This window comes from Acipenser ruthenus, chromosome 26, assembly GCF_902713425.1.
Source record: "Acipenser ruthenus chromosome 26, fAciRut3.2 maternal haplotype, whole genome shotgun sequence".
NCBI lineage: Eukaryota > Metazoa > Chordata > Actinopteri > Acipenseriformes > Acipenseridae > Acipenser > Acipenser ruthenus.
This window is the reverse complement of record NC_081214.1, coordinates 23,539,785-23,560,146: the sequence shown is the minus strand read 5'-3', so window position 1 is coordinate 23,560,146 and position 20,362 is coordinate 23,539,785. Positions and strand designations below refer to the sequence as shown.

The 20,362-nt window shown below is 46.8% G+C and overlaps 1 protein-coding gene and 3 non-coding genes across 5 annotated transcripts; all 4 read left to right on the top strand.

Moving 5' to 3' along the window:
- Nucleotides 1-9,873: 9,873 nt before the first annotated feature.
- LOC117430260 (P2R1A-PPP2R2A-interacting phosphatase regulator 1-like) lies at nt 9,874-20,265 on the top strand. 2 transcript variants are annotated; one of them, XM_059000851.1, is made up of 10 exons: nt 9,874-10,799; nt 11,758-11,836; nt 13,332-13,388; nt 13,686-13,729; nt 13,887-13,941; nt 14,595-14,687; nt 15,112-15,200; nt 15,817-15,881; nt 16,132-16,228; nt 17,118-20,265. In XM_059000851.1, exons 1-10 carry the CDS (start codon nt 10,699-10,701, stop codon nt 17,263-17,265), a joined length of 828 nt encoding a protein of 275 aa, XP_058856834.1. In that variant the 5' UTR covers nt 9,874-10,698; the 3' UTR covers nt 17,266-20,265. The 2 variants fall into 2 exon arrangements, with proteins under 2 accessions (XP_058856834.1, XP_058856835.1); XM_059000852.1 differs by lacking the exons at nt 9,874-10,799; nt 11,758-11,836 and adding an exon at nt 12,058-12,090.
- On the top strand, nt 11,298-11,441 carry LOC117430983 (small nucleolar RNA U109). The gene has a single exon (XR_004548632.1). It is a non-coding gene; the product is annotated as a small nucleolar RNA U109 (small nucleolar RNA).
- Nucleotides 14,267-14,410, top strand: LOC117430982 (small nucleolar RNA U109). Its single transcript, XR_004548631.2, has one exon. It is a non-coding gene; the product is annotated as a small nucleolar RNA U109 (small nucleolar RNA).
- Nucleotides 16,482-16,625, top strand: LOC117430984 (small nucleolar RNA U109). The gene has a single exon (XR_004548633.1). It is a non-coding gene; the product is annotated as a small nucleolar RNA U109 (small nucleolar RNA).
- Nucleotides 20,266-20,362: the final 97 nt, after the last annotated feature.

Genomic DNA, 20,362 nt, shown 5'->3' with positions numbered 1-20,362 from the left:
GCTCTTTCCCTGTGACTGAAAATTCAAAAACCACCCCCTGCTGCCCTCTGCTGAGAGCCACACAGTGCAATTGCAATTCAAAACAGAGATATACACACATAGACACCTGGGGTTGCAAAAGCTGACTCCTGCAGCTCAGGCTTCAGCACCCTGACTGTGCAGTGACATCGCTGCAAGGATCACTTTCACAGTTAACTCGCTGATGCCAGGTTAGAAAAAACTCACACCAGCCCGGCTGTACCCGAGACTGCGTTTCCCCAACTACCATCAATGAAGTAAACTGTGTAAATGATTCCGCAGCCAGGAGTCTGAGCAGCCCCTGTTAAATGTATTGTTCCTTCTCTTACAGGTGCATGAACAACTCCTAACAGTCAACCTGCACACACACAGGTTCAGATAGCTGGTTCAGCTTCCTGCCAGCAATTCTTGGCGTTCCGAAGACAGTGTGAGCCCCCTGGTGGTCAGCAGTGGTACGGCACGCTTCAGATCTCTTCATGAAAGCCAGCCAAGTGGACACCAAGGCCCGACTCCCTGGGTCCAGCCTACTGGTGTGCAGGCCTGCCGGAGCCACTGCGGACACGGGGGGAGCCTGGAACAGAAAGCTGAAAATACAGACAAGCCATACTAAATAATTGTGCTTTAATTGTGTTCACGTTTATTTACTTGTATGCTTGTTCTCATCTTAAATAATGAACTGTCTCAATTAATAATTAATCAATTAATAAATATCCTGGTAGGTTATGTCACTTGTTTCCACGTAGATCTTGTATTAACAGGCGTTTTCCAGAGCAGACCCGTCTATATTACAGAGCGCAGTTGTAACCGGTCAGGGCTGGCGTCTACCGCAGCCTGGAAAGCCGGCTCGTCCACTCAGCTGTCAGGTGACCTTTACGCAAGTTCAAGCAAAGCAGCTGCCTTTGAACAGGAGCCCCTGATGACGTCACAGACAAGCAGGGGCATACTCTGACGAGTTTTCACAACAGAGCTTTCAAGTCCACGCCGCGCACGCATTATTCGTTTACGCAATCTTTTTCGCCCACGCACGGTGTGCAAAACCAGTTCTCATCCCAGCGGGGGTCCGGATTTATCACTGGTCCCTCCCCGATACAGTACCTGTCCTTTATGACGTATTGCAGGGGTTTGGTAACCTCGGCATTAACATTGCAGGTCCGATCATGGACTTAATCAGAAAACGAACCAATCAGAGCCCGTGAAAAGCAAGCTGCTGATTAATATAACCTACCTGTGGATGTATCCGGTGACAGCCGTGCAGGACAGGAGCTGCGCGCACTGCGAAGGGGTTCAGAACTTCAGAGCACGCACGGGAGCCGGCGTGCGTCACACTGACAGTATTTCTGTATCAAATTGAGACACTTCGAGCAAGCAAGGAATGTGGCTCATGGACCCTTCCCGGAGAAAGGGCTGCTATTAGTACTATTGAAGAGTTTATTGAAAACGTACAACAAATGTATTTCAGCAAAAAAACAAGTGAAGTGACAAGAAAAAACAGATTGTACAATAGGCCTATGAATATGCGAATTATAATTTTATAAGCGGATCAGTTATTAAAAAACAAACAGAAAAACACACACTGCGCGCAATGACATTTTATAATATGTTAACCAAGATAGCATTTTGGATCATATTGAAAAAATAACTGGTTTCTGTTGGGCTCTCTGAAGGTCGCACTGGGGATATGACTTTACTGGGAAATGTAAAGCACTCCAATGTAAAAACACTCCTCGTACTTAGGCTAATTGTAGTTACCGGTATTTGTACTGAATGCACAGAACACATTAAATAAAGCTAACGAGTCGTGTTTTTGTGTCGTGAGACAGACACGCTTTATAAAAACGCAGTATAATTGTATTTGTTCACACGTTTCTCACATACGCAAACTGCTGCACACTTACTGAAACGCCAGAGTCCACGATGAGTGATAATAATAATAATATACTAATAATTAACACATCATCTTTGAAATCAAACAGCAATTCACAGCCCGTGGGTAAGAACATGTTACGGTCTGGAGACAAACAGAAGCACATGACCAGTCACAATACAAAGACTTCTCTTAAACAAAATGCACGACATCAGAAGTCTTCGCTCCGGGGGTTACCGCTTTGATGTTACGTGTTTTTTTCTTCTAAAACATCAAAGCTTATTTCGTTTTGTACTTTTCAAACTAGCGTCTCGCTAACCGACACGCGAAACAACAATATTACAGGGAGCTACAAAGTTTTTTTTTTTTTAAAAAACAGTACAAAATAAATTAAAAAATACATACACTGCGCTTAGTCGTCAGCAGCCAAACGCAACTCACTGTACCCACGTCTAAACAAAACAAAAACTCTAGATAGAACTAATAGTGAAAAAAACAAAACGAATAACTCTGCTTCAGTGTGATTAAAAACTACAGTGTGCTAAAAGCCATCGTTACAAGACAAGATTTATTACACATCGATTATTATTATTTTTTTTTGTATTCATATATGGTAACTTGTCATTACAGCCTAATTATGCAAAAAAACAAATCTTTCCAGTCACTTGTGAGTTCAGTTCGTTGAATCCGGAATATCGTTCTCACTTTCACGCTTCAGATCGTTTTATTTAACAGTCAACCCATATGTGTTTTTTTATCTACACAAAACCCGTATGAATGTAATCATTTGAAATGCCCTTCACTTTTATTCATTTCCTTTATACCGCATCTTGTTATTTCTATCGCTATCGTCCGGACTTTATTTCTATTTTTTTTTTTTTTTAAAGACTACATTTTTAAAAAAAGGAGCCCGCATTCTGAAAACGCGCTCAGACCGACACCGGACCGCGGAATTCACATCCCGGACGAGTTGTGTTTCGGAACGCCTCGATCAATGCAATCGAGAAAAATCCGGAAAAATAATCCCCCAAAAAATCTCTCCTTACCTCCAACCCAATCGAAAATGGCGCCGAAACAAAACAAAACAAAAAAAAAAACTTCTTGAATTTCATTGTAGGGTCCTGCAAGGCGTTGTGGGAGCTTTAAAAGATGCGACATCCCCTTTTAAAAGCAGCAGACGGGACGAAAGCGTCATAAACAAACTGCGAGTGTAGTTGTTAACTTTCACATCTGGATCGTGTACGTATTACTCGCTGCTTGAGACTTCGGCGCCAGTGCTGTCATGAGTGCATTTGAAAACCTTGACAGCAGAGCGTCAGTTTATTATGAGCCCTGAGACGCGTATGATCTCGTTTGGGATACGGCGTGGAGGCTGCGCTGCAGATACTGCTGTACGATCGAGCTGACGCGCTGGATTGTTTTTAAGAGAATCACAATCAGGTGTCTTGGGTGAAGCGTGGGGTGCACAGGTGTCATGTGTTTTCATTGGTGTTGCATACCCCCCCCCCCCACGCAAGTCTTTATGCGGCGCACAATTACAAAGAAACCATGGGGGCCATATTACAGCAGAACCCTTATATTGAGTTGTGACAGGAACCATGGCTTGCGCGTTGGATTTGAATCCTAAAGAAATTGCGGTTAGAGCTGAGGAGGGAGGCAATGCATGGCCTAATGGTTAGAGCAAATGTTTCCTATAATCAGTGGAATGAAAACGTCCTGTGGATTCAGCCTAGCTTCTGTTTTGTTCATAGAGTCACAACTGAAAGTATAGGAAACTGGAGCAGAGTGCACATCACTAGATCTGAACTGTGTGAGAGTGTGGTGCAAGCACTCCCCCCTGAGTAACAGTGCTATCTACACTCTATATAATACACACACACACACACACACATATATATATATATATATATATATATATATATATATAAAATGATGGAGGAGGGGCACTGCAGCTTTGAAACCTGTTTCAGGTTTTGGGGAAACCATTATTTGCAGTTTGAAAACATCATTTACTGAAACCACAACAGCAGAACTGGCAGAGCAGAAGAGAAACACACAGCTGGACCATTCAGAGCGACTTCCCATGTGTGTGTGTGTGTGTGAGTCTGTTTGTTTGTTTGTGTGAGTCTGTTTGTGTGTGTGTGTGTCTGTTTGTGTCTCTCTCTCTGCATGGGTGTGTGTGTGTGTGTATCTGTGTGTGTAAGTCTGTTTGTGTGTGTGTGGGTGTGTCTCTGCGTGGGTGTCTCTCTCGCCTATGTGTGTGTGTATGCGTCTGCATGGGTGTGAGTGTGAGTGTGTGTGTCTGCGTGGGTGCATGTGTCTGCGTGGCTGTGTGTGTGAGTGCATGTGTGTCTCTGCGTGGCTGTGTGTGAGTGCGTGTGTCTCTGTGAGTGCGTGTCTCTCTGTGTGGGTGTGTGTGTGTGTGAGTGCGTGTCTCTCTGCGTGGCTGTGTGTGTGAGTGCGTGTGTCTCTGTGAGTGCGTGTCTCTCTGCGTGGGTGTGCGTGTGTGTGTGTGTGTGTGAGTCTGTTTGTGTGTGTGTGAGTGTGTGTCTCTCTGCGTGGGTGTGCGTGTGTCTCTGCGTGGCTGTGTGTGTGAGCGCGTGTGTCTCTGCGTGGGGGTGTGTGTCTCTTCATGGGTGTGTGTGTGCATGTGTATCTCTCTGCGTGGGTGTGTGTGTGTGTATCTCTGTGTGTGTCTCTGCGTGGGTGTGAGTGTGTGTGTGTCTCTCTCTGTGTGGGGGGTGTTTCTCAGTTTATTATTGGAGGTACAGGTAGGGTTAATTAATGTCAATGTGTTAGGCTTTCTGAAATAGCACAGGGCGGGGCACCCAGCTATGCAGGCGGAGACACGAGCAGCACAGTGTGGAAGAAACACAGCAAAGTGCAGGGAGGCTTAGTGGACACAACAATGGTGAAGCACAGTAAGGCACAGCAGAAGCATGGAGAAAGCCAGGTAGAACTGCATGGTAAATATATCATGGTAAACTTCCTATCCAGGCTGGCTGAGCTCATTCCAGACTTGCAGTGCGTGCGCTGGGTTCATTTGTGAGCACTTTGTTTAGAGTAGCTGAGTCACTCCACTTCCTTCCTCTTGTGCCCCTGACTGCAGTGACCCGAGCCTCCCGGTGGCACAGTGCCCATGCCCCTTACCGTAAAGACGAGAGCACAGCCACGCCTTCGAGCAGAGCAGACTCTCAGACATCTAGAGCACAATCAGGAAGCAGCAAACACAGACATGCTTCACATGCATGCATGCCCTTCCATAAGCTTACTGCTGTACCGCATGGTCAAATCAGAGCTGAGTGCATTGAAGCAGAGCACCGGCAGTGAATTCATGGTAACTCTCACAAGCATGCACGGTGCAACACTGGAAAACCCTGCATAGTAATGCACTAGAAATGCTTGCTTTACACATCGTATTAGCATGGGAAAAGCATAGTGAACTGCAAACTTACTGTGCGACTGTCCTGTCACAAACTGCTGTACCTTCCAGAAGGGTGCTGTGCGTCTGTCCATCCAGACTTACATACTGCACTGACAGCAGCTCAACAGTGTATACTTCCAGCTCGGTAAAACCTGGTCAAAACTACGGTGCTTTACAGAGGAAACGTGTGTTTTATTATGGTGTGTGTTGGGGTGGAAACTATGGGACCACAGTGCAATGCAGATGTCATCTACAGCTGGTAAACACAGACAGGGCTTCCCCTTTAAGAAGCAGCTCTGTATACTGCTGACCCATTTGTGCCATAAAACCAAGGTTCTTAAAATCAAGCTTTAAAAATGAAGTGGGTTTTTTTTTTAGCTTTTGCAACATAATTCCTGCCCCGCACCCCCCACCCCTTTTCTTTGCTTGTACTTTTATTGTATTGTGCAGATATTTTCAGAGCGTTGTTTTCTGTTTTTGACACAAATGGTTCATCACGAACACACTAATAACTCTCTGATGAACACAGTGCTGTAGGAGTTTGAAACGCTTCTCCCAGTATTTTGATGCTGAAGTTTGGTTTCCTGGCTCTTCCCAGCATGCATTGTATTTGAACAGTGTGTCTCCTTCAGTACCGGTGTGCGCAGCTGTACCCTGTTAACTGTCCTGTCTCTGCATCTATTCATAACAGTATGTGGACAGTCAATGTGTTGCAAAAGATATTCAACTCTATTGTCACATGGATCACAACATGTACCTGTACGTGGTCTTCAATATTGAACTAAATACACCAGAAAACCTGTGAACAAACAAATACACAGAGATATGGAGCGGATATGTGATGGTTCTGCATGAGTATAGACAGATCGCAGCTGAAGTACCCTAGTGCAGTTTCAATAGTACCTGAGGGACTTCAGAATGCAGCTACCTTCAATAGTGCTGTTTTAAACACTGCTGATCCTTTTCATCTGAGTAAATGTTACAATGAATAATAGATGCTGGCCACCTGTCGTCTTGTTCAGTCTTGTTGTTTGTTGTAGAACAGCTCTGCTCTTTGTCTGAGAGAGACACCACTTCATACAGGTGTGCCAGCTTACAGCAGGTAATGGCACCTCACGGCCTGCGGGGGGCGCTGCGAGCGCACACAGGGCGGGTCATCCTCCTCATCAGCAGGCTCGATGTGTTTCTCATGTCTTCAATTAGTGTCTGAGAAAGAGACCAGTGTCCTGAGGCTGGAGACACATCTGCCTTCACTGCTGGAGACGCGCCTGCCTTCACTGTGTGCAGAACACCGTCCATGTGACACACAGATGAGCGCTTTAGTTCAGGACAGACAAGGGGGCCAGATGGCATGAGAAAAACTCTCCGTAATATTCATCGCTTCAGGCCCCTGCCACTTAACCAGCATTCCTGAAACTGAATGCATTCACAATGCTCAGCCCCTATCTGGAGGGGCCAGCAAGCCTTACTGTCTGTGTGGTTATTAATTCAGCTTGTTCCATGAATTGCTATCCTGAAGCTTAGTCAGTCGTATTTAATTGTATTTTGATGCTAATAAGGAGGTCGATGAGTCAGTCAGACTGGGGAAACAGCAGCAGCAGCAGCAGGATTCATATTAAGTTAATATAAAATAATGTCAGTTCTTTCCAACTCCCACAAAATGCACTGAGCCTGATTAAGGACTGCCTAGCTCCACTGAGCGCTAACTGCTCTACGACGGCTGAATCTCCACTTCCTGTTTGAGACGTGCACGCAGGGAGGTGCAGAATGAAGCAGAGGGCTCAGCTCTGTCAACAAGAAAGCAAAACCAGGCAGGCTGTCCCAGCACAGAGCGTGCAGGTGAGGGAGCTGAGCACAGCCCAGGAGAGAGGGCTCACGATACACACACACACACACACACACACACACACACACACACACACACACACACACTCTCTCTCTCACACACACACACACACACACACACACACACACACACACACACACACACACACACACTCTCTCTCTCTCACACACACACACACTCTCTCTCTCTCACACACACACACACACACACACACTACACACACACACACACTCTCAGCTGAAATGTGTGTCCAATACAAGCTTTTAGCTTCAGCGCGGTATCTTCTTTTCTGCCAAACTGAAAACATTCAGCAATGTTTTCACAGCTTCAGTGCAGTTTCACCTCGTGATCGTCGTGGAGTTATTTTTGATACTGAAGTTTTCTTTACTTCTGTGTGTTTAAGGCATGGCAAAGCCTCCAATTTGGGTCACTCCAAAAAAAATTGAGATAAAGCAACCTGAGAACAACGTAAAGTCAATGAGAACGTGACAGAAGTGGAAAAAGGCAAGCATGGGAAAGCTGGGTAGAGTTTACAGACAAGCCTGTCATGCTAAACTCTGAACGGAGTCTCCCTGGCTCGAGGACGTGTGCAGCTGCTCCGTGTGAGCGCGTGAGCTTAACAGCCTCCTTCGGCTCTACTCGGGTGCGAGGGACAGGGTCTTCCATTTGGTAGGGCATGGTGGGGAGTGGAGGCAATCTGATTCTGAGCAACGCCAGTGTTTAGAAAGGAAAAAGACTCTGAGACGCAGCACTGAGTCCCCAGGGTGTGGGGAGATTGTTTCTGGGAATCAAACAATGCAGAGCTGAGGAGGGCTGAGTCAGAGTGGACACTTCAAAACCGCTGCACAGCCCCAGACAGAAGAAACTTCTGTTTCTTTATAGGGGGTCTCCCTGTGAGTGTTCTAGACTGTACGTCAGCAGCAGCAGCAGCAGCAGCATTCTACTGTTCTAGACTGTTCAGCAGCAGCATTCTACTGTTCTAGACTGTTCAGCAGCAGCATTCTACTGTTCTAGACTGTTCAGCAGCAGCATTCTACTGTTCTAGACTGTTCAGCAGCAGCATCATTCTACTATTCTAGACTGTTCAGCAGCAGCATCATTCTACTATTCTAGACTGTTCAGCAGCAGCATTCTACTGTTCTAGACTGTTCAGCAGCAGCATCATTCTACTATTCTAGACTGTTCAGCAGCAGCATTCTACTGTTGTAGACTGTTCAGCAGCAGCAGCATTCTACTGTTCTAGACTGTTCAGCAGCAGCATTCTGAACAAGCTGAAACACAGGCTGGTATGGTGAAGCATCGGACAGCAGCGGCAAACTGCAGCGGAGGTTTTTTCTAAAGATTTTATTATAACAGTAGAGAAGTTTTCCAGTCGCACTTTGATGGAGGAGCCCCAGGCAGTGAGTAGCTGTGTCCTCTGGGTACAGTACTGTCTGTGTCACTGTGGTCACATGCATCTACTTCATCCCCTGGCATGGGTGCAGGAGTGTGGAGGATGCAGCAATGCTGGCCACACTGTTCCCCTTTGACACATGATTGTACAGAAAACGAGGCAGGCTCTCACTTAGCAAACAAAGGCTTTCCCATTGCTATTGATTTGTGTTTAAGGTTTTTAAATGCTTGGTACTTCCCTGTCCCTGTCTCTGGTAGAAAGCACAAGCACTGGCTGTGTCGTGTACACGCTCACGATTCTGTTCGACTGGCTGCTTCAAGAGTTCTAACTCGTCCGGGAGAATGATCTTTTCATATCAACTCCCGGGGAGACGTGGAACTGTTTCCATCACAGTATGAAGATGGAATCTGATCATCTCTCCTTCTCTGGTTTTAAACATCGTGTTTGGGAATTGCTTAGAAGCTCCTGCCAATGCTTCTCCTTCAATCCACGTTAACAGATAGATCTCTGTACGCTGTTTTTATTGTGTGATTTGTACACTAATTGTTATTTTGATCTGTTTTCCAGAACCTCTTGTAAACGAGGCCTCGGTCTCAATGGGTAAATCTCCTGGTTAAATAAATGAATTTATTAGACCACTGGGTCCTTTCAAAGTGGATTAACATTGCACCTGTGGCTTTGTAGCTTTTGCATCTCGTTCTTAAACAGATAAGTTATTCTTGATAAAGTGAGTGCATGTGTGCACATTTACTATCGCCCACTCTTATAACGGTGTGCCGTGTCTTCAGCGTCACCTTTTTGTCTGTCTGTGGAAAAGTTCTGCTTATTCAATAGTTCTTGCCTTTCTCGTTTCTTGCATCGTCGACACAGTTTTCTAAACTCCAGAAATAGTGTTGTGCTTCTGGCGCCATCTCTAGGATGCACTGTGTTACTGCAGTTTTAAAAAGTAATACTGCAGACAATGCAGTACCGCAATGCCGCTGAGAGAGCGCCCTCTTGTGTTCTGAAGAAGTATTTCCCCTTATCGTCCTCTTTCTTACAAACCGTCAGTAATAGGTATTCATAAAAAATAAACGTTATTTCCGTACTGATACTGAAAAAACAAAAACATTAATTGAAATTACAAGAATCCTCAAATCCTAATCCTATTTTTTTTAAAACATATATATATTATTCTTGATCTTATATCGGAAACGAAGTCTGAGCAAAATACCAGGCAACACGTTTTGAGAAATGATAGCAAAATATTCTATTTCAAAATAAATAGATAAATCGGGGCTCTGCTCCAGGAAATGCCGTCCATTGGTTGTCTGGTTGGCTCCGCATGCCTCCAGGCCGGCTGGTTGAGACGCACTCATTGGCCGTTACAGCTGTCAATCACCGGATCGGGTAGGAAAAGGGGCGGGAGGTTCGGTAGAGGAAGGAGAGTTGCGGCAGCGCGAGGCAGAGGGATAAACAGAGCTGCTTCATCTCGAGCGCAACTAAATAACAGAATCCATCGATCCAGAGGAGCGGCTGGAGGCAGGAGCTGGGGATCTCTGCAACACACTCGGAGCGGGAAGCGTTTCTCTAACCCCTTCTGCAAGGGGGCTGCATGCACCGGTTGCTGCATAACTTGAGCCCCTGTGTGTGTTTTTTTTTTGGCTGGTTCTCGGCCTGAGCAAAGAAGCGAGATGCTTTAGATTTGTATTTGTTTGCATTTTATTGTCACAGTTTAAGCGAGCCAGGTGAAAATATATATTTTTTGTATACTTTATTTATTATGTATATATTTATATTTTGGCTTGAGTTGTTAGTTTTAATTTGTTGGGTCTAGTGTGAGAAACGTTGAGTTTGCATGAGGCTCGCCTCCTGTAAACCAAGCGCCGGGTGTCGTTTAAAAAAACTAATACGTTTTTTTTTTTGTTTAAATAAGTAAATAGAACAAAGACTTGCTGCTAAACCCGTTTGCTCTAAAGAAAAACCAAACCATGGAACCGTATTTGTGTGTATTAGTCATAGTGTGAATGTGAGCTAGGTCGCCTCCCTCTTCATCGCACCAGCACAGTTTATATAGTCACTGTTTACGCGCTATAGTTTTTAAATGGTGCGCTGAAGCAGCCCCGCCAGTACGTGTAATACTTGTAAATTGTACGTGCGGTATTCCTGTGATCATGACTCAAGAGAAGATGGAACTGGACCTGAGTATCCCCGTATCCATGTCGGACGGGAACCTGAGACGGTCCAGCAGTGCCCCCATGATAAACGGGCTAAGGTAAGAGACTCTGCTTCTCTGGACTGCTTGTTTTTTTCATCGAAGTGCAGGTATTTATTAATGTGTAGTTTTGTTATTTAATTACAGAATGATTTGTTGTTTGATTATTTTAACAATGCTAAATCGCTTTTTGGGAGCGTTCACCGTGGTTTTAATCGGTGTCCGTTGATGGGGGTTAGGTCAGGTTACTAGAATAATTAGTTACACCCCATTTTGTAAGTGGCATTTAAACCCTCAGAATGTTAACTTTTAGTTTTGCTAGGAGTTTGAACCCTAATGATAGGATCAATATTTAGTGTCCCTTATTCTTCTTTCACTGAGACTTTTGCATAGCATGTTGTGCCACCTGTGGCCAAACAATGTAACTACTTTCTTATTTAAATTACCAAATGCTGCTTCCCTGTATTAAATGGCAGGCATGCTGCTCTTGTAGTTACAGCGCTATTAATACCCCTGCATGTAGCAGCTCGGAGTTGGACCGGGCCTCTGCCTGGGGGCTCGCGGGCTGCACTGGTTCCGGCTCCCTGTCTCTCCATCGGGAGTCCGGACAGATCACTGACATGCTAGACTAAACCACATGGAGTTAACAGGGCCACCAGTCTCCCAGCACAGGCTGAGTGGTAGTATAATACTCCAACATGCATGACCATACACAGGGATGGGAAGAAGACTCCTGTTGCATAGCAGGTTCACCCAGTCCAGGTTTTATTGCGAGCTTGGTTAGTCACAGCGTGCACAGGTAACCAGCTCAGTGGCTTATTAAACATAGTAAAACCAGCAATGGATGAAACTGCTATGCAACGGAAGTCTTATTTCCATCCCTGAGGTAATCAAAGCTTATCCAATTATCTTGACCAGTAAGGGGTTCGGGCAGTTGGATAGTAATGTGTGTTGATAAGCCTGTGCTGTACATGGTTCATTTCACTAAACGTTTTCTTTTTTTTCTCCTCTGTTTTAGTGATAACACTCTGGTGTTCGAGGGAGAAACGCTGCGCAGTCGGAGAAACAGCACAACAGTTGTGACCCGCCACAGTCTGGTAAGCCTGCCTCTCTCTCTCAGCAGTGACGGGCTCTCTTACACTGATGTACAGCCACAGTCTGGTAAGCCTGCCTCTCTCAGCAGTGACGGGCTCTCTAACACTGAGATGTACAGCCACAGTCTGGTAAGCCTGCCTCTCTCTCAGCAGTGACGGGCTCTCTAACACTGAAATGTACAGCCACAGTCTGGTAAGCCTGCCTCTCTCTCAGCAGTGACGGGCTCTCTTACACTGAGATGTACCGCCACAGTCTGGTAAGCCTGCCTCTCTCTCAGCAGTGACGGGCTCTCTAACACTGAGATTATATCAAGATACAATATTAGAATAAAACGTGATGCTTTTCCTCAGTCCTGTTGGTGATGTCAGAAATAGCTTCAGAATGCACAGAGTTGTTCTGAAAAGCCTGCGCTGTCCTGGACGCCGACGCGTGTCTCGGAGCAGCGGTGTGCGCTGTCCTGGACGCCGGCGCGTGTCTCGGAGCAGCGGTGTGCGCTGTCCTGGACGCCGACGCGTGTCTCGGAGCAGCGGTGTGCGCTGTCCTGTACGCTGACGCGTGTCTCGGAGCAGCGGTGTGTGCTGTCCTGGACGCTGACGCGTGTCTCGGAGCAGCGGTGTGCGCTGTCCTGTACGCTGACGCGTGTCTCGGAGCAGCGGTGTGCGCTGTCCTGGACGCCGGCGCGTGTCTCGGAGCAGCGGTGTGCGCTGTCCTGTACGCTGACGCGTGTCTCGGAGCAGCGGTGTGCGCTGTCCTGGACGCCGGCGCGTGTCTCGGAGCAGCGGTGTGCGCTGTCCTGTACGCTGACGCGTGTCTCGGAGCAGCGGTGTGCGCTGTCCTGTACGCTGACGCGTGTCTCGGAGCAGCGGTGTGCGCTGTCCTGTACGCCGACGCGTGTCTCGGAGCAGCGGTGTGTGCTGTCCTGGACGCCGACGCGTGTCTCGGAGCAGCGGTGTGCGCTGTCCTGTACGCTGACGCGTGTCTCGGAGCAGCGGTGTGCGCTGTCCTGTACGCTGACGCGTGTCTCGGAGCAGCGGTGTGCGCTGTCCTGTACGCTGACGCGTGTCTCGGAGCAGCGGTGTGTGCTGTCCTGGACGCCGACGCGTGTCTCGGAGCAGCGGTGTGCGCTGTCCTGTACGCTGACGCGTGTCTCGGAGCAGCGGTGTGCGCTGTCCTGGACGCCGACGCGTGTCTCGGAGCAGCGGTGTGCGCTGTCCTGTACGCCGACGCGTGTCTCGGAGCAGCGGTGTGCGCTGTCCTGGACGCCGACGCGTGTCTCGGAGCAGCGGTGTGCGCTGTCCTGTACGCTGACGCGTGTCTCGGAGCAGCGGTGTGCGCTGTCCTGGACGCCGACGCGTGTCTCGGAGCAGCGGTGTGCGCTGTCCTGTACGCTGACGCGTGTCTCGGAGCAGCGGTGTGCGCTGTCCTGGACGCCGACGCGTGTCTCGGAGCAGCGGTGTGCGCTGTCCTGGACGCTCATGTGTGTCTCTTCCTTTCCAGATCCCTCCCTCTTCGCCTATTCGTGTTCCCAGCAGCCGGCTCCATCAGATCAAACAGGTACAGATCTCCAATTCTACCAGCTAGTTTTGGATGTTAATCTCTTTTTATCTATGCATTTTCAATTGTGTTAAAGCACTGTGTTATCAGGTATGCAGTGAAACGCTCGCTGTAAGTACTGCCACTGATCCCATGTCAGCTGTGTTGTGAGCCTAGGCTTATGAAATGTGTATACAGAGGGAAGGTGGTAGTGGTGACAATAACAAACTAAATCTGTGCAAACTCTGCAAGACGGTAGATGAGGTGTAGTTTAATGGCGCTGTGCATACAGAGGCTGAGTTTCACTGTGTCCTTCAGGAGGAAGGCGTCGACGTGATGAACCGGGAGACTGCACGGGAGAGGTGAGTGTGGGGAACCTATCAGGATGGCTATGTCATTCACTTGCAATGAAACACATGTACGTTTTTGCACCCGTTGATCTGTGTGTGTGTGTGTGTTAGTGAGGGATTCTAATGCCTGCTGCCTGTGTGCTCACACCTCTGTTTTTCCCTTTTTAAGGGAGGTGCAGGCAGCCATGCAGATGAGCCAGTCCTGGGAGGAGAGTCTTAGCCTGGTAAGTGAAAGGTGCCCTTTATTCAGTGGCACAGCTACAGAGCTGTAATAATGCAGTGTTCAGAGGCATGGAAGTGACAGACTCGTCTGTCAGAAATGCATTATACCTGGCAGTGCTATTGCTGTCGGGTTTTGTTGTTTATACAGCTCTGTACTTGCCCTTCAGTTTGTTCTTTCCAATTCTCTCATTGAAACATCCTGGTTTTGCAGCATGAGAGCGTTTGTGATGACGCTGCAGTTTAATACAATCGATAGCTACTTCATGGTATATGAGAATTGTTATGCATGTAGCAGCTCGGAGTTGGACCGGGCCTCTGCCTGGGGGCTCGCGGGCTGCACTGGTTCCGGCTCCCTGTCTCTCCATCGGGAGTCCGGACAGATCACTGACATGCTAGACTAAACCACATGGAGTTAACAGGGCCACCAGTCTCCCAGCACAGGCTGAGTGGTAGTATAATACTCCAACATGCATGACCATACACAGGGATGGGAGTAAGACTACTGTTGCATAGCAGGTTCACCCAGTCCAGGTTTTATTACGAGCTTGATTAGTCACAGCGTGCACAGGTAACCAGCTCAGATGTGGTATTAAGTCTCTGCCATGACTAGCGCTGTTGCTGGTTATTTCTGAGAGCTTCTCTTGTTTCGTCTCAGAGCGATAATGACTTGGACAAGTCGGCGTCTCCGAAGCGGATTGATTTTGTTCCCGTGTCCCCAGCTCCGTCTCCCACCAGAGGGATTGGGAAGGTAAGAGACTTGGCTGTAGTTTGCATCTTCTCATGCTGCAGCAGGTACTGGGAGTGCTGGGGCGTTACCAGTGCCCCCTGGCATTAACCCTACTAGTTCACATGCCAGTTCTGGTACTGCTGTTGCAATTACATCTTTGTTTTGTAGGAGTTCCGCCTTCAAAAACAGAAACGCTTTTTATCAGTCTACTATTGAGGCAAGTCAAGGGACCAGCAGAATGTGGCCTTAATAGTGAGGCAGCTTTCGAGTCATTTGTGGAAAGATTTATTTCATTTAGTTTCCTTCAATGCAAACTCTTTACTAATTGGCGCCGTCTTCCAGTGAATGTTTAGTGTTGTGTTAATGCTGGTATTGACACGTAATTCAGTTCAGTGTGTGAGCCTTGTTACCACCCTGTAAAATGTGTGTGTTTGTTTTGTTTCAGCAATGTTTCTCGCCGTCTCTGCAGATCTTCGTGAGCAGTAATGGGCTTCCTCCCAGCCCTGTCCCCAGTCCCACCAGGCGCTTTGCAACGTGAGTCAAACCATCCAAAAAAAACAACCACAGAGCAGCCCCTTCAGAACCACAGAGCAGCCCCTGCATGCAGCCCCTTCAGAACCACAGAGCAGCACCTGCACGCAGCCCCTTCAGAACCACAGATCAGCCCCTGCATGCAGCCCCTTCAGAACCACAGAGCAGCCCCTTCAGAACCACAGAGCAGCACCTGCACGCAGCCCCTTCAGAACCACAGATCAGCCCCTGCATGCAGCCCCTTCAGAACCACAGAGCAGCCCCTTCAGAACCACAGAGCAGCACCTGCACGCAGCCCCTTCAGAACCACAGATCAGCACCTGCATGCAGCCCCTTCAAAACCACAGAGCAGCCCCTGCATGCAGCCCCTTCAGAACCACAGAGCAGCCCCTTCAGAACCACAGAGCAGCACCTGCACGCAGCCCCTTCAGAACCACAGATCAGCCCCTGCATGCAGCCCCTTCAGAACCACAGAGCAGCCCCTTCAGAACCACAGAGCAGCACCTGCACGCAGCCCCTTCAGAACCACAGATCAGCACCTGCACGCAGCCCCTTCAGAACCACAGAGCAGGAGACCAGCAAGCGTTTCAATACGTGATTGTGTTTATTTATGTTGCAGACGAAGGAGTCAAAGTCCTATTAACTGTATCCGGCCGAGTGCCCTTGGACCTCTCAAAAGAAAAGGTATAAATACCATCATCATGATTAAATATACTTCCGCCTCTAATCCCTGGGATTTGGATTCAAATACTTTTCTTGGTTAGAAACGTGTGACACTAGCAGGGGAGTGATCACATTAAAAAAGTGAGATGTATATAAATATTAAAGTAATAAGTGTGTTTTATTAACCAGTAGCCCCTCAAACACCTGCATGTTCTATTTTGTGTGTTTGCTTCCCTAACCAAAAACCTCATCTTTCGTGTGTGTTTTGCAGGTGAAATGGAAACGGAGAGCCAGCCAAAGAGACTGTTCCAGGGGACGAGCACCATGCTGACTCCCGACATGTCGCACCTGCCCGACCTCGGCTCCTGGTGAGGCTCGGGAGGATGCTCCCCGGGGAGAATGCAGCCAGTCCAGAGTCCGTGCTGTGTGTTAGATGAAGTCAAAGCACAATGCAATTCATCCCGTAGCCCAACTGTCTGAGCAGGTGTATTTACACCTCCTTTTGATATTTAGATGTACATACTGTGCCAGTACTCGAGGGTATCATTAACCCTTTGTGTGACAGGGTCTCTTCCATTGCATGTAGCAGCTCGGAGTTGGACCGGGCCTCTGCCTGGGGGCTCGCGGGCTGCACTGGTTCCGGCTCCCTGTCTCTCCATCGGGAGTCCGGACAGATCACTGACATGCTAGACTAAACCACATGGAGTTAACAGGGCCACCAGTCTCCCAGCACAGGCTGAGTGGTAGTATAATACTCCAACATGCATGACCATACACAGGGATGGGAAGAAGACTCCTGTTGCATAGCAGGTTCACCGGTCCAGGTTTTATTAAGAGATTTATTAGTCACATATTGGGGGGGGGGGGGGTGCTGTTTTGAGCATGCCAAATGTAACGTGGTGTTTTAAACAGTGGTGTAGTGGAGCTGGAACACTTCTGTACTGTATTCTATAGACAGCAGTGGAGCTGGAACACTGTTCTGTACTGTATTCGATAGACAGCAGTGGTGTAGTGGAGCAGGAACTAGTGTAATAGGTAAGCTACGTCACATGACTCTCCTCTCCCGCACAGCTGTCTGATTCAGTCTTAAGTCCGCAGTTCTCTTGATTGCATTAGGAGCTTCATCACAAACTACTTCATTAAGAAGGCTGACGAAGATGACGGTAACAGTGCATCGGGGTCCCGGCCCCTTCAGGTGTAGGACCATATGAGTGGTTTGAATGAGTTCCCAGCACTGATCTCTGCCTTTCTCTGCAGTCTCTCGTCGCGGCTCCTGGACGGCAGTCTGCGCAGACTGGGCTCCTCCTCGGACTCCCCTGCCTCCTCCTCCTCCTCCTCCTCCTCCTCCTCGTCACAGTGCCCCTGCTCTTCATTCAGCCCTGTGCACAACCTGTCTCCCAAGTGACCTTCCGCTGAACCAAGCACCCAGGCACAGCAGCTGCTGGGCTTAGTTACTTGTCTGAGTTTTTGTTCTTTTACTTTAAGGATGGTTTAACATTAATGGAGAACAATTTAGCCAATTTCAGAACATTTTTTTTTTTGTTTGGTGTGAGTGAGGTGCACTAACTTGCAGTTCAGTGTTAGATGAAGAGATCGATGGACAGGGGGTGCTGGTGAATCTGCATGCCCTGCAGGCTCAAAGCAGCTGGGGACGATTTCTTAACAATGGCATCTGTTTAATTTTCAGAAGGGTAAGGGGGCGTGCTTACGGGAAAAGTGGCAAAAGAATTGGGTTGTTTTTCTCCCTCTAATAGAAAAAGACTGATCTTGTAACATTGCTAGCTCTGAGCGGCTTGATAACTGACAAGTTTAAACTGGAAATGATGGTAAATGAACCCCTTTCTTTTTGTTTAAATGTTTAGTGCTGCTGGGATGTAAATATTGCTGAAGTTGAATAGCAGTTTGGGCCACTCCAGGTTTTCATGTTAAGTTAGTCGAGCCAGAGAGAACGCGTTAGGGTGGGATTAACTCCCAGTAAAACCCGGAGTAGCTCAAATTTCTAAATGTATAATTCATCATTGCTGCTTGCAATCTGAAACACAATCTTGGGTAATATGCTTATACAGGGATTGGACACTAGATGAGGGTTTCTCGCGCAGCTAAAACGAAGCGTACAGACTGTACCCCGTTTCTGCAGATCTGCACCCCTTTTTGCTTTTTTTAACCAGTACAAGTGAACTGTAACCCCAGCTGCAGTATTGGAAGACCCATTCGAACGGGAGTTTCATTGAATGAATAGATTACAGTAGGCTGATTCTTATTCTAATGGAAGAATAAGAGTTTAATATATTTGGTAACGGTTATAAAGAGGATACCTTTTAAAGGGGGAGGGTCATTCTTCATGAGCTGCTGCTTCCACTGTGCACTTTAGAACAATCTCATGGGGACTGTCTTGATACCCAAGCAGTCTTGAAGCTGCTTGAAGGGCTTGATCAAGGACAGGCATGGCGTCTCTTTAAACCTGGTTGGCGTTGCAGTGGGCAGAGTAAAGACGTGCGGGTGTTTGGGAGTGGAGTTGAGCACTGCAGTTACTGGTTCAAGCCTGCAGGATGCTTTTTATTTCACAGTGCTGGCAGAATGTGTTTGTTGAAGAGCAGCTGTAATGTGAATGGTTTGGAGATCCACCAGTTGGGCTGTGTGACATCGTTTGTGTTGCAGGTGTATATTAAAAACTGGGATTGCAGGAATGCTCCGGTCCCAGCACCTGCTGAATCTGCTCTGATCACATGCAGTGTGTTCAACGAGTTTCCCAGCCTGTGTAAAGTCTTGCCCAAGTGTTCAGATTCCACAGTGACTTCGCTGTTCAGCACCATGGTGTGCTCTTCCCTCTTCAAGCATATTATCACAGATATCCTGACACTACATCCAGTGCTGTTTCCATCTGACTGCTCGAAGCCTGGCTAATTATACGTGTGTGTTCTCGTCAGCCAGGATCGGACTGTTATTAAGAAGCGTTCTACAGTATCGCACCAAGTTTCTAATATGAGAGTCTATAGGCTACGGTGCCAGAGAGATGAACTCGTTATGAAGTGATTTTTGCTCCAGTGAATTGCTCTCTCGTTTGCAGCATGAGATCATTATTCCTGTTCAGAATTGTACTTGGAGTTTAATGAAAAGTCGGCGTCCCTGTTCTGCAGTCTCCATGGGGTTGTATTAAAAGCTCTGTGAAGCTCAGTCCAGACCACACTTCTCGTCTTTTGTGCTTGTAGTGATCTGCGCTCTGTGATTCGGCAGATGGATGACCGACAGACAGGCTGAACATTCATGGGGAGATTTTTAAATGTAAAAAAACAAAAACAAACAGCAAACCTGCAATACTTTCTTTGGGGTGGCAGGGGGTTCAAAAAATGATCACCACTTCTACAATGGTTTTATAAATCAAATATTCTGTGCCATTTTGTATGTGTGTGTGTATATATGTATATATATATATATATATATATATATATATATATATATATATATATATATATATATATATATATATATAATTATACACTATGTAATTGTGTGCAAAGTCAGTGTTAAGGGGTTGGTTGTAGTATTTTCATTTTAAATTTATTTTATAAATATGTAATATATATATATTTCATTTAGGTAGATTTATTTGCTAAGTTTACAAAAAAAAAAAGTTCAAAATTTAAATTTCCGTGAAACAGTCTACATGTTGCTTTGGTGCAATTGTTTGTAAGTATGGTGTGTAAATATGTTCTAAAACCAAGAATGGGCTGCTTTCACCGGCTTGATCGAGATAGAGAGAGATATGTAATCTCATCAAGATTGTAGATTTAAAGAAACCAGCAAAGATTGATGAGGAGGTTTAATAAAAATGATTTATTTTTAAGGTTTATGAAATTGTGTGTGTATACAATGTGTGTTTCTGGTAACCCTTCTGTTTGATTGTTCTTTATTTGTTAATACAAGAAGCACCTTGTACAGGTTTGATCCTCTGTTTCCGTGTATTCCACGTGTACCTGTGGGGTCCTCTGTTGTTTCCGTGTTTTCCACGTGTACCTGTGGGATTGTATTTTCTTCGCTCTCTCTTAAAGGGAATGTGCATATTGTAAAGTCCCAGAAGGCAGCATGATTTCTGTACAATAACCCCACCAGGGTTGTGGTCAATTCCCAGTTCCTTTTTAAAATTGATTCCCTTTCGATTTCAACACGGCCTTGATCACAATTGCAATTAGCAGTATTGTGTTAAAGTGAGCTTCTCACAGTGGCAACACGTTACTTCAATTTGAAGTCCCTGTTAGTCAGTCAAACTGGCTTCCAGTGAGATTGGGAATTGTCCTGCCCCCTCTGTTGCTGTAATCCCTGTGTTACATGCTTTATGTGTTTACGCATTGCAAAACTTAAAGCGATTTTCTTCTGTCTAGGAAGTAAATAAACGATTCTCTGTACAGCTGCTTGTTTGCCTCGTCTCTCTGTCTCCGATTCACGTTGGTGTGTGTGTGATGACGTCATCCCTTGATGTCAGTGAGTGGGTTTATTAAGATGAA